A 17,297-nucleotide genomic window follows, 5' to 3' on the forward strand; every position below is an offset into this window, starting at 1 on the left:
CTCGAAGAGAATGAAAGTGAAGAAGCATTTCCTTGCCATTTTATTTAGTTTCTACAGTTGTGAGCTTATATTTTAGATCTTCTTGCTGGTTATGAATGTCCCAAATCCCCCACCCTCATGTGTAAAGTTAATTTGTAACAAATCAATATTGAACACCATGAGATTGTTGTTGCTTTACTCGAGCTATCAGATGCGGCTTTGATTTCTATACATAGTATTTGCCTTGTGCTTTTGTTCAATGTCACTGATAGGATAGTATGTGGTTTATTGAATGTTTACTCATTTCATTTGTGTAGACATTTGAATTTGAAGAGACATTTATGTGTTAACCATGGTTTGGGCACATATATTGGATGAGAAAATGGTAGATCGGGGGCTTTGTTTTTTTTTTTTTTTTGAAGCTAAGCATTTAATTTTGTAGGACTAGAAGTGGAGGGACTACTAATTCTATGAGGAACTTAGCCTCATATTTGTGTTGGTTTTGGCAATCATATGGGAGTTCAAGGGAGAATGGAGAATATATCTTCTGCTTCTTTTTTAAGCTATACAATTATCTAATTTTGTAGTAGGACTAGAAGTGGAGGCACTACAAACCTACGAGGGGATGTAGCCTCATATTTGTGTTAGTTTGTGGATTAGCTTGGTCCCATGTTTTATGGTATCTCAAATGAAACCCTATAAGTTTTAATAGGGTGGCTGAGGTCATTGGACTTGAATTCGTGGAGTGTTAGTTGCTTACCAATCTTTAAAAAAAAAAAAAAAAAAAAAAAAAACTATGAAGGGTGTTAGTTCAATGGTCTCAAGGGAATCCCAATGAGGTTGGGCATGCACTAAGGCCTGGGTTCAACTCTTGCAATGAGAATCCCTTAACCTATTAGTGTTAGTCACCTTGAGTCTCATTGATGCCCTAGTAGAGCGGGTGTTAAGCTATGGTTCGGTCGGTCTTGAAGGAACGCCTGCAGTTTCCAATGTCTAGGCCCCTCCTGAGCGGCGCGGGTTGGTGCTACTATGATCACGCTCAAGTAGGATAGCTACAATTGGCATCCCCTCCAACATTTTATCTAAAAAAAAAAAAAAGGTGAGGGAATGGGGGAGGGGGGGAATGAAGGTAAATGGTACTTATTTAGAAATGATAGTTTAACAAAGAAGCATTTAAGAAAAAATTTAGGTTAGGTCATTGGACTTGAACCCATGGCGTGTTAAAATGTTGAAAATGAACAACAAGAGTGGCAGCTTGCACAGCTGTGAGATTTGTATGGCTTTCTACTAAATCTTTCTTAATACATTGGTGCAATATAAGTGCTTAATATTATGGTATCTAAGCCATGGTAAAGTTTTGATGGGTTTGTTCTATATTCAATGATCTAGAGACCAATTCACGGAAAATTCAGTTGCAAATAAGTCTTTGAAGGGTACTTTGAGTCCGCATTGAATAGGAACAATTGAACAATGTTTTCAAAGGAAGCTCTAGAGACAAATTGGTGAAGTACTCAACGCCATGCCCATTTGTGCTTTGTTTGGCACAGATACCCACTACCCATATTGAACTGTCCATGCATTGTAGCCCATACTTTTCTTTTTCTCTTGAGTAGTGGTTGTTATTATTGTCTTTCTTAATCTCTTTGTTATAGAAAACTATTTCCAAGTTTAACTATATATTGTTGAAGGATAGCAATGATCGAGAAGCAAAAAGATGTAGCTGGGACAAACAATTTTTTTTGACTAGTTTAGCTGGATGTTGGTGGGACAAAATTTTTTTTGTAGTGCTGCCAGTTTGACATGTTTTTTTATAATGCTGATAACTTAATATTTTATATAATCATGAGCACAACTTTTAGCAAGTAAAATTTTTAATTCAGTTATATCTAACTTATATCTAATAAAAAAAAGAACAATGAAGGCAATAGAAATTGTGCAGTCGCCAAAACTCTTTGAGACCAACGCCACTCTCCGAAACCAAACTCATTACTATACGTACCTCCAAATCCAATATGCTATTGATGGATATTCCTGTAATTAATTACATTCAACGTTTAAACACCTATTGCCTCAAATAAGATAGAAATCATATGGGTTTACAAAGTGCTTTTGTTTCTCTAAACAGTTACTAAATAAGAATTGGACATTCAATAACAACTCTTAGAACCCCAATTCCATTTCCTCCGTAGTGCTTCTATGAAACTGTAAGAACTCGATAAAAGCCTCGAATTCAACTGCTATTCTAACCTGCAACATGCTAAATGACATTCCATATCCTCCTCACTTATTTTCCTAACCAAAACAAACCAAACCAATCCAAACAACCACTCGGCACATCCCATCTTCACAAATTCAAAAAAAAATATCAGCCAACTTTATCACCTATTTATGAACAAAAACACCGACCCAATAACACATACATATAAATACACCTAAACACACATAACATATTGCGGTTAGAGTTTTTACCAAGAGTATATTAATATACATAATTGAACACAACTCTAGCCCAAAAGCCTAAGCTTAAGGGTGTTTACCGACCCGCCAACCAATAACCGATTATAACCGCAAACTGATAACAGATAACCGCTAACCGACTAGGGCGGTTACTGTTAGCAGTTTTAGGGGTAGGGAAATGCAGTTATAACCGATAACCGCTTATATATATATATATATATATATATATATATATATATATATATATTTGCTTTGCTTCCATTTGGTTTGTATTTTGTAATATGTATCAAGATTTGGGATTTGACTTTTTAATTTTTTCATTTGAATTTGGATTAATGGATTTGGGCTATTTTTTTTAGCCATGTTTTTGGGCTAGAATTTATTTGGCCATATTTTTTCATCTTTTTTGGAACATTTTGGCTTTAAACCCTTAAAATAAGACCAAAAAATAGCACATTAAAGGCTCAAAACACTTAAAAAGCCCATTAAAAAAAGAAGGAGGTTATTAGATTGAATAACCACTAACCGTCGGTTATAAAATAACCAATAACCGCCTAGGCGGTTGTGGTTATTAAAAACCACAACAAGTCGGTTGTGGTTATTAAAAACCACAACAAGTCGGTTGTGGTTATAGCCAATAACCGACAGTTATAATCATTTGAACACCTCTATCTAAGTTAATGGGATAAGGTCCACTTATATATATTAAGTACTCTTTTCTTTTATATTTTCTTAATGTAGGATACAACACTCGCAACAATACATACAAATATATAAAATTACTCGAGTGCACAAAAAAAAGAATAATTTACCATGGCATTTTCGTTGATCGGTGGTGGTCACAACCGAGGGTGAAGTTGTCGTGGATGGGTGAAGCTATCAGCTGTGGTGGAGTTGACGATAGGGGAAAGGGATTTGAGTGGGAGTTGATGGACGGTGGTGTACTCAGTGGAGAAGTGGGGAAATTTTGGGGGGAATGGGGGGTAGAGCTGCCTCTCGTGGGCGAATCAGGTAATGGGTTCTGGCCGGAGGTGGTCGGCGGCGGCGATGACGATGGGGAGAGGAGAGGAGGCACGGTGTTGGTGGGGGGAGAAAATGGGTTGGGGAAGGAAAAGGGGGGGACAGGAAAGGGTTTGGGGTCGTCGGTGGCGGTTACGGTGGGGAGAGGAGATCATGGCGCTGGTTCCGGTGGGGGATCACGGTGCCGGGTGGAGGGAGAATCTGGGTTTGAGGAAAATTTTTGGGGGGGAAATGAAATGGTCATGAGGATGGGTCGCAGGATTTTTTATGTTTTTTTTTTTTTTTTTAAACTGGGCAGACGTGACATGTGCCACGTCACTGACGTGCTTACTGTTTAAGCACGCTAGAGTTCCCAATATCATTAGTCAGTGATTTTATAGTTATTGCTGGGCTGGGCCTAATCAACCCATCAAGGTAAGTGCTTAATCGGTTTGTAGGCCCACAAATAGTCCAAAGGAGATTTTTAAAATGTACTGCAAATTTTTTTATTGATGTGAATTAAGGTTATGTTTCTCAAAGTCACCTATTAAGCCTAACTGTGCTTTAGCCGCTGCCATTTTGCGAGATCACTGTGGAGACATTCTTTGGCTTGCTCAAGTGTCTTCCATTTATGGAAGTTAATCAAGGTGAAGCAAATGCCACTCTTTTTGCGGTGTATCTCGCTTCTATAAGGTGATTCTTTGACCACCATCCTCGCCATCAACTCCTCTCATATAGCATTAGATTGGGCCTCAACCCCCTCCTAACCAAAATAAGCCAGCAGCTCTTCTCATTTTAGAGTTGGATTGCATTGAAGACATCAAGATGTTTAATTAATTGTGCACATCATGTTGTCAAATAGGCAACTTTGATCCATATGTTTGTAAACATTCCCTCTCACTCTCCCATTCTCTCATCTTTAATAATTTATAATGAAAAAACCCCTTTGAATAGAAAAAAAAATCAAAAAAAGAAAAGAAAAAGAGGCAAGGTATTTTACTAAAGAGGTAAGGTTATTATATTGAAGGGAAAAAAAAAATGACTAAAGACAAATGATGTTTTTATCCTGACCTGAAAATAATAATATTTTAAAAAAATTACTGAAGGTAAGTTTAAAAAAATAAAAAATACAATCTTTTATTGACGTAATGGCACATGGGCCTTAGACATCGCATGATGCTTGATCCATATGGGCCCTTTTTCCTAAATTTGACACGTCATGTAGATCACCCATCAGGCCATCACGTGATCTGCCTCTTGTGCTTATTTCTCTTGGGTTAAACCACTAGTTCTGCTTCTATTTCTCTTCCTCAGGAAACTCTCTTGTTTCTTTGAATCATTTGATCGACATCGGCAGCTCGGATGCAAGCAGAGCGGGGTTCCTCAGAACCGAGGTGGTTGACGGAGGCTCGGAACCGACAGGTGGCTGACGGAGGCTTAGAACCGAGGCGACACGGGAAAGAAGAGCAACTGATGTGGATAGTATGCCTAGGGCCCAATTGACTTAAAGGCCCATCCCAAAAATAATTAGACAGCCATTAGGGACCAACTCTACCATCTTCAAGCAAAAGGTACGTCTTTCTCATAACCTATCACTAACTAACCATCCAAGGCTTCTTCCCGGCCACCTTCCGTCCATCGTCATTTTGGTAATTTTTTATTTTATTTTTTTTATTATTATTTTTTTTTAGTTCGAAAGAAATTCATTTAGGTTTCGTTTACTTCGACGTAAAATGATTTTTGTCAGAAAACATTTTCAAGAAAGCCATTTTCCCTGAAAATATTTTATGTCGAAAACATTTTACAGCATTTACCTTGCACATTGAATTTTTATTTATTTTTTTTAATATCTTTTTTTATATATATTTTTTCTAATAAAGTCCCCGTCGGGACCTGCACGGGACTTGTTCAAGACCTTGCAGGGACCTGCCCGGGACCCCGCCGGGATTTAACCGGGACTTGTCTGGGATCTCACTGGGACCCGCTCGAAACTTGACTGGAACCTGCCCGGGACTTGACTGGGACTTGACCGGGACCTAACCAAGACTTGCTCGGGACCTGTTTGGGACTCCGCTGGGACTTGATCAGGACCCTTTCGGGACTTGCCCAAGACCCCACCGGGACTTGATCGGAACCTGCCCGGGACTTGCTCGGGACCCCACAAGGACCTGCTCGGGACTTGACCGGGACCTGACCAGGCAAGTCCTGGGTGGGTATTGGCCAGGTCCGGTCAAGTCTAGGGCGGGTCCTAGGCAAGTTTCGGGCGGGTCCCGACGGGTCTCTGTCAAGTCCGAGCGGGTCCCGGTCAGGTCTGGTCAAGTCCCGAGCAGGTCTCGGTCAAGTCCAAGGCAAGTCCCAGGCGGGTCCCGGGTAGGTCTCGCCGGGGTCCCGGGAGGGTCCCGATCAGTTCTCAGGCAGGTCTCGGTCAAGTCTTGGGGGCATCACGGTCAAGTCCCCGGAGGGTCCCGGTCAGGTATCGGGCGGGTCTCAGTTAGGTCTCGGGCGGGTCCTGGTCAAGTTCGAGTGGGTCCCGAGCGGGTCTCGCCAGGGTCTCGAGCAAGTCCCGGTCAGGTCCCGCCAGGGTCCCGGGCAAGTCCCGAGCAGGTCCCGGGCTTGTCCCGGGAGGGTCCCGGGCTGGTCTCGATCAACTCTCAGGCGGGTCTCGGTCAGGTCCAGAGCGGGTCCCTGGCAAGTCCCGGTCAGATCCTGGGCAAGTCCCTGTCAGGTCCCAAGCGGACTCCGGTCAAGTCCCGGACGGGTCCCGATTAAGTCCCGGTGTGGTTCTGGGCGGGTCTTGGCAAGGTCCATCAATTTAAGAATGAGATGCTCATAGTCGGAAAATGGTTTACGGTTTTGAAAATCGTAAACCATTTTCCAAAAATTAAAGAAGAGTTTTAGGTCAAAAGAAAAATATTTTTCGTTGATCACTATTTTACGTCGAAGTAAACAGAGCCTTGATTCAATTTGGAAAAAAAATTAATCAATGTTTGAGTGTATGTTTTAGGGGTTTAAAAGTACGTTTAACACTCAAAAAGTCCGTTTGAAAAAAATAAAAAATATAAAAAATTTATCCGTTTGATAAAAAAATTGAAAACGTTTTTAAGGGTCCAAAAATGACCAAAACACATTTTTGGCAAAAACTTAAAAATAAAACTTTTGCCAAAAAAACATTTTTCGACTTAAAAATCTCTATTTCTCAAATACAATTTCAAACATGCTCACAAGTATTGTGAGCAATAAAGCCGCCACACTATGCTTAGCCAACAAATATGTTTTTCTTGTTTTTTTTTTTCTCTCGTCCAACAAATATGTTTATCTAGTTCAAAAACTTGTCATCTATTATGAATTGAGTAATGTATACACACACTCTCACTCTTACACTTTAATTCCCTAATGCGACTTTTAAAATTACCATTAAATCAAAATTCAATAATAATTCATCCAAAATCCAATGACGATTTCAAAAGGCAATAGTAGTAGCCATGTTTGCCATAACTTAACCTTGGCTTAGACCGTTTGTATTTCACAAACAAAAAGGGAAATGTTAGGTGTTTTTTTAGTGTGTTCTCTTGATATCCTCCCAACTATAATGTGATTTTTAAAATCACCAATAAATTAAAAGTCAATAATAATAATCTCAAATTCAACGATGATTTTAAAAGACACATTACAGTTAAATTGAGAAAACACCATAAGAACACCTAAGATTGACAAAAAGGGGATAAGATCTTTAGAGCAAATGTTCTTAAGTGCTTCCTAGTAAACAAGCCTTTCATCTTTTCTTTTCTTTCTTTTTTCTTCTTTTAAGCTTAGGGGTACTTTAGTTTTAGCGTGCCCACACACAACATTCCAATAAGCCATTTGACACGAACATATAATATTATGTGAGATAAGAGATTAAAATTTAGACAAAAGTCAGAACCAAAACACTAGAACCACACTTCCATGTCCACCTTGTTCACCTCTATAGGACTGATAACTAACAAACACATTTGCCGAAGAGAGAGCTGAGCCAACCTCATGGGTCCACCGAGTCAATACCCGAACCACCCAAAAACCCCCTCCCCCGGCTGCGGTTCGTTCTTGACTCGAATCCCTTTTGATGTCAAGCTCCCTCCTTCACTATATCCATTCTATCATCTCCTCCTATACTTGATCCTCATATACGATTTTTTTGTTTCCTTTCTTAAAACCAAAAAAAAAGGGAAAAAAAAATAAAGAAAAGTAAAAGTAAGCTAAACGGCATGATATCCATCGTCGCATTTATGTTAACTTAAGGGCGGCTTTGATCTTCTGAATAGTGCAGGTGATGAGATTGTTAACAGTCTCCACAGACTCCACAGTTAGCTTGGCAGTTGGTTGGCTATCCAGTAAAATTTGAAATCCAACCGTAAGTAAGCAGCCGCCGCCTCCATCGGTGACATTCTCACCTGCCTTTGACATTGCTCCGTCGCAGTTGCCGGACCGCTCATCAGGAAGAATTGCAAAGCCTGATGGTAGGAGAGCTACATAGGCAGGATCTCCACCCGCCATCACCACATTTATAGATGGTATGTCAACTGGTGCATAAACAACCAATGAGCCAGAGGCATCTGTCCATGTCTCTTGCAATATCAGCATGCTGCTCTCATTCGCAGTCGTTGGCTGCAAAGTCACACATGCATAGTATGTTCAAAAAAAAAAAAGAAAAAAAAAAAAAAACCTAAGGAGAATGACAGAAATTTTCTCCTAACTAGTTTGAAGAAAATATCTTCAAACCCATTTAAAATAATGATAAATGCCTATAAACATTAAAAGGAACATTAAATTAAGTCTAAGTTAGTAAACTGCTATTAATGACGTTAAGAATTTAATGTTCCTTTTAAATGTTTATAGACACTTGTTACTATTTTAAATGGGTTGGATAATATTTCTTTCATACTGGTTCGAAAAAAATTTCTGTCCTGATGAGAATATGGTAAAGATAAATGATCACTCACACTTCCACGAAGGAGAGAAACACAATTTCCATGTTTATGGCCTTTGGCAATATGAATCATCTCTTGTATTGGCCTGCCGGTGGATAAAATGTCCCACTCGCTCCTCAACCGGTCATCTCGCAAGAAATCAAACAGTCTCTGCTGTGCTACAGGCATCCAAATAGAAGTTGCAGCACTCAACACGATCCCAGGAGGTTCGCCGGGGTCGTCCAAATTCTTCCTGGTCATAACTCGAACATCTTCGCCCACATTTCCGACACGGAGAGTGTCCCACTTACGAGCAGTTGAAGCACAAACCCCAGAACAGAAGTTATCAGTCATGCGCTGTGCCAGCTGTAACATACTCGTCCTACCGGCCAGATTAAGCGCTGTTGAAGAACGGTACATCTCAGTTGAGTGAAAATTAACCAAACTTATTAATGAAAGAATGATGAGGCAGAGAGAGAAAGAGACCTGTGGGATCTTCTTTAGGAAGGGAGGATGGCATGAGGATTGCCAAGAACTCACATTGCCTTTGGAGGGTGGCAACCCACCTCTGAGCACCAAATCCCATGCCAGAACTAATAAATGGCCGGTAGAGTGGGTGGATAGAACTCTCATCATATTCTGAATGTTCTACCCACGTAACCTGCATTACACATAACATCTATCAGAAACCATTTACTTATAAACCTAACTTGAAAGTCCATAAACTACATTTATCTCAACAGAGAATAGTTCCTAAAATATATTAATATAAAGCTTGTAAAACACTTGTTTTTTTCTCTTCAGTTAACTTTGTGGAAAAGGTACTTTCAACATGTATAGTTAAATTCTTTTCTAACTAAAAGAATTTCCATAGAAGTGAAGATAATATTTACACCTATTGAGATGGTTATTAAACTAAACAAAGTTACTATCAAAGCTGGACTCACGAACTCGAACCAAACTCAACACGAAATTAGCATGTTAGGGTTAAGGGGTGTGATCCGTTTAATTAAATGGGTCGAGTTAAGGTTGACCTACATAGTCTTATACTTATGCCTCAACACGACCTAAACTTAAAATGCGATATTAGAGCTAGCAATTTTTGACACGACCTACGGACCTAACACAAAATTAGTAAATTAGGTTTAATGGGTTTGACCCGTTTAATTAAATTGATCAAGTTAGAGTTAACCTATATAATATTATACGCATGCCACGATGCGATCCAAACCCGTCACACGAATACGAATTGTCATTAGAAAGCCAAAATTATAGTTCAAATGCAAGATAACATTATGGTATTCAAGAATTCCATAAAAACCCTCCATCTTAATTAAGAAATTTGAAAACAAATTTGAGTTGGTTCCTGCATATAACCGTCAGCCAGATGGTGCACAATGTTGGCACACTTGTGAGTTTACCAAATAGTCTCATATTATTGTTTTAATGAAGAAAAGACTATATAATATCACGTTGAGAAGAAATGTTCAACAAAAAATAAAACACCACCATGTGAGCAGAGAAGAAAGGAGGGGAAAAGGGAGGGAAAGATATTACTAGAGTAAAAATAAAACTATCTAGAGAAGGTAGACATGAAATCCAAGGCCATCGTAAATCAATATGGCAATATAAAGTGCAAGATAAGGACAGATTACTTCCTAGATGTTACAAAATATAGGCATTCTTAAAGCTGGACGAGGTCTCATGAAATTTTATTAATTGTTAAAAAGGAAGCAACAATTTTATTAAGATCACGAGAGCCATTATTATAACATTGGATGGATTCCAATATACTACAATATAAGACTGGATCCAGGTCACACAGTCTCGTGGAAATAAAATATAGCAGCAAGAGAGAGGAATAGAAGCATCAAATATATAGTTTATAGAACAAAGATTGAAAGTTCCAAGGTTAATTGCACAAATAGTTTATCAAAAATCATATATACAAGACATTAGAAAAGTACAAGAGCCTTAGACTAATATTAAAGTTTGATCGATGCCCTTGACTTGCTCATCTCAAAGAGAAGCAGTAGAGTAATCAAGTACGGACTATAACCAATGTCAGCATTGAAGTTCGAATGGTATAAAATAATAATACTGAGGAAGCATCTTCTTCAGTAAAATACTAATAAAAGGTCCAGTCTTAGGTAAACCCCTATTATATTTCATAAATAGCAAAATTTAGTGAGTGATTGAAAACAAAAGTTAAATACTTGGAAGCACAAGTCAAGGTGGGTTAGGATTGGGAGTCCAAGCGCCCATAATTTAAGCTCAAAAAATGCTTTCAACACTCTCATTAAGGGTCTGTTTGTGATTGGGTTTGTAGACTTTAAAAGTACATTTAACACCCTAAAAGCTCGTTCGAAAAAAAACAAAAAAACAAAGCGCTTTTAAAGGTCAAAAAGCCTAAAAATAGTCAAAACGCACTTTTGGCAAAAGTTTAAAAATAAAGCTTATACCCAAAAGCACTTTTTTACTTAAAAATGCTATTTCTCAAACACAATTCCAAACATGTCCTAAATATGTGAACAGTAGGTGTTATAGCAATCCAGGAAAGCACAATAAACATCCAGAAAACAAGAGAGAAGATAGCATGTAACGCTATGAATAACAAGCAATCCACATTTACAATTACCTTGGAGTAGCCATTGGACATATCTTGCACAACAAAGCCAGAAGGAAGTCTCCTACAGCTCACCAAGGGGTTTGCTTTTGTACTTTCTTGGCTAATGTCAAGTGAAACATCAACCACCGCCCACACACCCTGTGCCTGCTGCTTGCAGAACCGGAGGAACTTCAACTGACGAACAGGGACCAACGGCGAAAGAACTTGAAGCTCTGCATGCATCTAAAAAGTAAGATCTTAGTGAGTTACAGTTCATCAGCCAGAGGAACGAAAAATGAACAGCTGAGAAACATACCACATGTAGAGCACCATTTCTGATTCCAGCCACGCCACTTGATATCATATCAATGGTGGCAGCTCTAGCAATCGTGCACGGAAACATTTGTTTCCATTGAGCCTATTTCAAAGGAAAGCAAATCAAACCAATATTTATTTCTAGATTCAATAGCCAAGCCAACATAATGTAGATTAAGTTTAGGTACAACAATATTTGGAAGCAAATTTCTAGGAAAAAAAAATCATATTCTTGCAGCAAATAAAAAATCCCCATAAAAAAAAAATCCATAAAGGCACAAAGGGTTAGATAGATAGCACACCTCGTCCATCAATGCGTCCACAAGAGTCAAGCTGTTGATCATCACCATCCCTACATCCCTTGTGGCCTCAGTGACAAAACCAGTCGGTTTTGTGCCAATACAAGGAGAAAATGTCCTTGAATATTCCTCAAGGTTGAGTATTTCCTTCCCTCCATCGAAACTTTTGATCCAAAGGGGGCTATCTGTGTGGGCCATCTTGATTAATTCATCCATAGCCGTCAAAGCAAGATTTACAAGCATTGATCTATTAATTGATGCTTCATGGTCCATCAAGCCCAATGGAGGCTTACTTAGAGACATTGCAGATGAAGTAGTACTCAAAAACCCATTTCCCAGATCAAGTCCCATTGTCAATGGGGTGCCACCAATCCCATTTCTTCCTACAACAAGATCAAAACTTGAGTTCGAGCTCGGGATAGGAATGGATGAGATCGGCCGCCCCAAGAACTTGTTTGCCAAGGTACATATACGGTTTAATTCATCCTTCAATCGAGCATTCTCAATCCTAAGTTGGTGGTCGTCAAATGATATTTGACCAGGAATGGCAGGGCCACCACAACTGTTGCATACTGGGTTTGCCATAGCAGTCCTCAAAGCATCGTTATCATTTTTAAGCTTCTCATATTCTTGTTTAAGAATTATGTGGTCGTGGCGTTCCAATTGGGTCTGATTCAAATTACCAATTAATTAATTCTCATTTCCGTAACTGTCAGAAGAAAAAACTAAATATACAAATTTCTTTTACCTTCATTTGGGTTCGCCTATTTTGAAACCAAAATTTGATTTGCTTGGTCTCCAAGCCAAGCCGTCTGCTTAATTCCAATCTTTGTTTCTCATCAGGATGGGGACACTCCTTAAAGAAACTACACCAAAAATAACAAATAAAACATAAACAAACCCTTAATCATATTGTTGAATAAGCAGTACTGCATGTATATATATATAGATGCAAAATCATACGCTTCAAGCTCTTGAATCTGCTGTGGGGTGTGTCTATGGTACTTCTTCTTCTTGGGCCGTTGATCATCACCAGCGTCCTGATCATCGCCCGATGCGCCTTCAACATTATCACTTCCAGACCTGCTCTCATACCCATCATCCCTCATCCGAGCGATCATGCTAGGATCAAAGTTTTCCTGAAACAGACCCATCTCGCCATGGCCCTCCATTTTACTTGGCTGCACAAAAATCCAAATACCATGATTTAAGAAGAACAAGCATAAAATCTAAAGCAATATGAAAGAAAAAAAAAAAAAAAAAAAACATGAATCAAGAAGAAAAGATGTTCACTTTGAGAGGAAGAGGGAGAGGGAGAGGGAGATAAAAGCATACAATGGAGAGAGTGAGGGTAGAGGAAGCGTGCATTGAAATGGGAACAGGAGAAACAGCACCACTGGGCATGTTTCAGAAGCTAAAAAAGCTGTTTACTTGTCAACGCCCATGCATGACCCAAACAACCCTCTCTCTCTCTCTCTCTCTCTCTCTCTCTATAGAGAAACTGTTTTAGAAAGAGACAAGGAAAGGCCTTTTCTTTTTTGTCCTAATTCCCAGTACACACTTTTTCTCTCTGTGAGATACCCACAAAAGCTAATCTCTGGAAAACCACGGAAGGCTGTCAAGTATGAAATAAACCCTAAGTTTCCATCCTCTAGCGGATCATCTTGACCGATTTTTTTTTGTCAGTAACGAAAGAGGCCCAGTGAGGAGAAAACCTAAAAAGGATGTAAGAGAAAGAGAAAGGTAGAAGGTCGCATTCACACTATCTTTTACTTTTCAAAGCCATCACACCGAAACCAAGCAAAAAGACCCAGTTGACCCCCGACTCTCTCTCTCTCTCTCTCTCTCTCTCCCTCTCTCTCTCTGTGACAATATACATCACATAAAAGAATAAGGGAGAAAATAGAGAGTTTTGCAGACCTCTCAAACCCAATACGGCGAATTTGCCAGTGAGCCGGGTAAAAAGCCAATGAAGCGTCCTGTTACACACCCCAAAAATAATAAATAAAAGTACAACAGATTTTCAGATTCGCTCTCTCTCTCTCTCTCTGTGTGGGGATCTGCGGAAGAGAAAAGACACAGAAAAATACATACAAAAGTCACTAAAATAACAGTGTTGATAGTTAAAAAAAAAAAAAAGAGTTGGGTGCTGACTTACAATGGCTCAGTATCTCAGAGAGCAAACAAAAGAGTCAATAGGGTTTTTGCTTTGTTTTTTCTTTCTATACAAAAGAACCCTTTTCAAAGCCTCGATGGAATTAAACCGAACCCCAAAACCCTTCAGATTCCTCCACACTCTTTTACTTTTTTCCAATGCCTCCTCCTCTTCTTCTTCTTCTTCTTCTTCTTCTTCCACACGCACAAGTTTCTTACTCCAAACCCTTTTCTTTTTTTGAAAGGTCCAAACCCTTTTCAATGCTTCTTTTCGTTGGATTGAAGAAATATATAAGAGAGAGAGAGTCGGGGTTGTGGGTCCACTTAAGAAAACTCGGGTTCGTGATGTCCGCCCTTCACACAGATTCCACGCGGGTCCGTCCGCGCGTGCATCTCCGTACTCCTTGTCAATTTGTCTTAGCGGGTTGGTAACTCGGGTGTGAGCATCACCAATTCGACTCGTGCAGCAGACTCACGGCAGCCAATTAAAACGTGACAACGCTGAATATTGAGGACGCCACAGTCATTTTGGCAATAGTGTTAAGGGTAGTTTAGTACTTAGCACTTCGGGTTCTAGATTTTGGAGATGAGTTTTCAGGCTGAAACCGGATTTTCCTCAAATTTTCACCGTCTTTCTCTTCAAAGATTCTCCAATTGGAATAAGGATTCTTTACGGCTCTGTTTTTTTTTTTTTTCGCCTTTTCTTCTTGTAATAAAAATTGATTAATGTGAAAAAAAATATATATATTAATATGAAAAAGTGAAAAAAAAAATTAAAAAATTGTTTTATAGTTTTTTTTTTATTTAAATAGTAATAAAAAATGATTAATGTGATATAAAAAGTAAGAATGTTATAAATTAATTTTTTTAGGAATAATATCGGATCAATCTTTGGCCTTTCCCAAAAAGAGCCTACTTTCTTTTATAATCGTCTATTACATAGCAATTTTAAAATCATAAACGTTGTTTTTAGTTAAATAGATTAAATTAAAATTTGACATTTGAATATTTATTATAATTATTTATATTGTAAAATCTCATTTATCTAATTTAAATTAACAATTAAGATTTTAAAAATAAGTAATGATATATACCATTCAAACATCCCAAAAATATCTCACAAAGTTGATGCGTTAGTGTCCAGTGGACTGCTCCAACTCGCACACGAGGGGCCTAAACGGCAGAAACAAATGTGTACGCCAAGACGGTAAAAATTACAGACGCTCTCCAACCTCATCAGGACATTAGTGAAACTTAAGGCAGCTAATACTAATCAAATTTGGGATTCTTATTGCTAGAGTCAAATTTTATTAAATTTTCTTGAGACAACTGAACCACCACCATTACCACCGATGATAATGTTAGCCTTTTTACTTATACCCACGTAAATCTTAAGATGGCAAGAGTTTTATAGACTCAAAACTCTTAGGAGATTAGCACTAAAGCAAATTACTTGATGGATAAGGTTAAACTCAAAAGGCAAAGAAGAGGTGCATTTAATAAGTATAGAGAGTATTCTTATTTGTTGTTATCGGATTATGATATGAGTGGGTTGCGCATTAATGTAACATACCCTGTTGAATAATTTTCTCATAAGAGTAGTTTAATAAAGAATAAATTTGGTGAGAAAAAGTATGGAGAATTTCCTACAGCAGAAATTACGGGATTCTCATAAACATTAGCAGATTGCCTTATTTTGGTATGATATTAGCTAAACAATCCAAACCAACGTCACCCTTTAGCCTAATTAAGATGTATGGATTGGTCCCCAAGAGATAGTTCAATTGGTTGGGACCACGCCTAATGAAGCAGTGGTCACTGGTTCAAATCTCCCTCACCCTCTTGTGCGGACATGTAAAAAAAAAAAAAAAAAAAAAAGTATGAATTGCTATATTCTTCTAAGATTTTGATGTGACACTTCAATGTTACTTGTAAATTGTAATACTTTTCTATTTGAATGAAGGTATACATCATCCAGTTTTGATCATAAACTATTCAGATTTTCAATGGTTTCATATTAGAGGATCCCTATAGCTTAGACATTTTGTATTTTCAACTAAGGGCATGTTTGGGTGCACGTTTGAGGGGTCTAAAAATGCGTTTAACACTTAAAAAATCCGTTTGAAGAAAAAAGTACCCGTTTGATAAAAAAAAATTGAAAAGCACTTTTAAGGGTCAAAAAAGCTTAAAAATGAAGATTTTTCCAAAAACCGATTTTTAACTTAAAAACTCTATTTCTCAAATACAATCTCAAACATGCTCTAAGATGGCTAATGCAAATGTTAAGAAACACCTCATCCTTATGCAAAATTCGTGTGTGGTACGACACTATTCATGACTCATTTTTCTCGTTTTTGAACATATCTTTGTCTTTCAAACGCAACATGGCAATGCTAGAGTTGGAGTAGCTCCTTATGTGTAACATCCCACCGCTTTTGGCTTCCCTCGAACCAGACTTCCCAGGGTGGTCACCTATCCTGGTACTATTCCAGCAGAAGCACGCTTAACTGCAGAGTTCTGATGGGATCATGACCATTACGGCTTTAAAACGCGTTGTTGTCATTAAGGGTGTAGTATACATTTAAGCACATCCTCATCTCCATACCCAGGTGATATGAGACTTCACATTATGTGTTTTTGCTCAATTTCTCTATGAGAAACCCTAACTTGCTTCTCGAATTTCCAAAATGCCCTTCTTAAAACCCCAAATTCACCCTCCACCCTCTTCGCTCTTCTCCACCTCTGATGTCGACCCTTCTCGTTGACAAAGCAATCAGGTACCTCAAATGCCACACCCACCAATTCAACTCTCTCTTCCCATTTTACCCTCAAAGCGGCCTTCTATATACTCCTCAAGGCCCAGTTTGACCAAACCCTAATCCTAAAATTATTCAATTGGACCCGAGGACGTAGCCGTTAATATCGTCGACGATACTGGCGATTTGTTCTTTCACTCCCTCAAAGAGTCCTGCCATTCATGCAACTCCATATAAGAGATCTCATTTTTTAACATTTATCTCATATGATTTGTGATAATTAGTCTGGATTTAGTTTGCTTAAACAATTTTAAAATTGATTATTAAAAAAAAAAAAAAAAAAATAGCTAAACTAGAAATAGTAGGTTTTAGTCAACCATTTTACATAAGAAATTAAATAGAAGCACTGTAGTGTGAAGGCCGGGAAAGGTTAGAGAGAAAACAATTTCGTGTTAATTAAATGCTTTCAGACAACTTCAACTCTTTAAGCTTATGGGATTCACACGAATCACACCCTTGACAAATTGCATACACTATTTAACACGATTTTAATTTCTGTAGCTTTCTAACTTATTGCATATACATAATTAATTAAGATATACCAAATAATTAAATGAAGTTTCTTCGTTATTTTGTACCATGCTTTGCATATTAATTATCTTTGAAGAATGTTCCCAAGAGGTAGCTCAATCGGCTTGGACCACGCTTAATGAAGCGGAAGTCATTAGTTTGAATCCCCCTCCCCTCTCTTATGCGGATATATAAAAAAAAAAAAAACAAAAAA

General features: G+C 38.3%; 1 protein-coding gene across 4 annotated transcripts; it reads right to left on the reverse strand.

The window, feature by feature from the left end:
- Positions 1 to 7,304: 7,304 nt before the first annotated feature.
- LOC132182713 (homeobox-leucine zipper protein ANTHOCYANINLESS 2-like) lies at positions 7,305 to 13,996 on the reverse strand. Of its 4 annotated transcripts, none has more exons than XM_059596035.1 (10): positions 13,762 to 13,996; positions 13,524 to 13,582; positions 12,567 to 12,784; positions 12,352 to 12,469; positions 11,607 to 12,272; positions 11,306 to 11,407; positions 11,020 to 11,232; positions 8,868 to 9,042; positions 8,415 to 8,782; positions 7,305 to 8,079 (listed from the first exon to the last, which is right to left on the reverse strand). In XM_059596035.1, exons 3-10 carry the CDS (start codon positions 12,773 to 12,775, stop codon positions 7,699 to 7,701), a joined length of 2,232 nt encoding a protein of 743 aa, XP_059452018.1. In that variant the 5' UTR covers positions 12,776 to 12,784; positions 13,524 to 13,582; positions 13,762 to 13,996; the 3' UTR covers positions 7,305 to 7,698. The 4 variants fall into 4 exon arrangements, with proteins under 4 accessions (XP_059452018.1, XP_059452017.1, XP_059452016.1 ...); XM_059596034.1 differs by having other exon boundaries at positions 13,524 to 13,663; XM_059596033.1 differs by lacking the exon at positions 13,524 to 13,582.
- Positions 13,997 to 17,297: the final 3,301 nt, after the last annotated feature.

This window comes from Corylus avellana, chromosome ca5, assembly GCF_901000735.1.
Source record: "Corylus avellana chromosome ca5, CavTom2PMs-1.0".
In the NCBI taxonomy this organism is placed as follows: Eukaryota; Viridiplantae; Streptophyta; class Magnoliopsida; order Fagales; family Betulaceae; genus Corylus; species Corylus avellana.

Bases quoted from the DNA above. Each gene is read 5' to 3' on its own strand.
- LOC132182713 (XM_059596032.1), bottom strand. From the start codon at position 13,007: ATGCCCAGTGGTGCTGTTTCTCCTGTTCCCATTTCAATGCACGCTTCC. The intron at 11,408-11,606 runs GTGTGCTATCTA...CCTTTGAAATAG, and splicing joins TGGACGCATTGATGGACGAG to GCTCAATGGAAACAAATGTT. The intron at 11,233-11,305 runs GTATGTTTCTCA...CTTACTTTTTAG, and splicing joins GAAATGGTGCTCTACATGTG to ATGCATGCAGAGCTTCAAGT.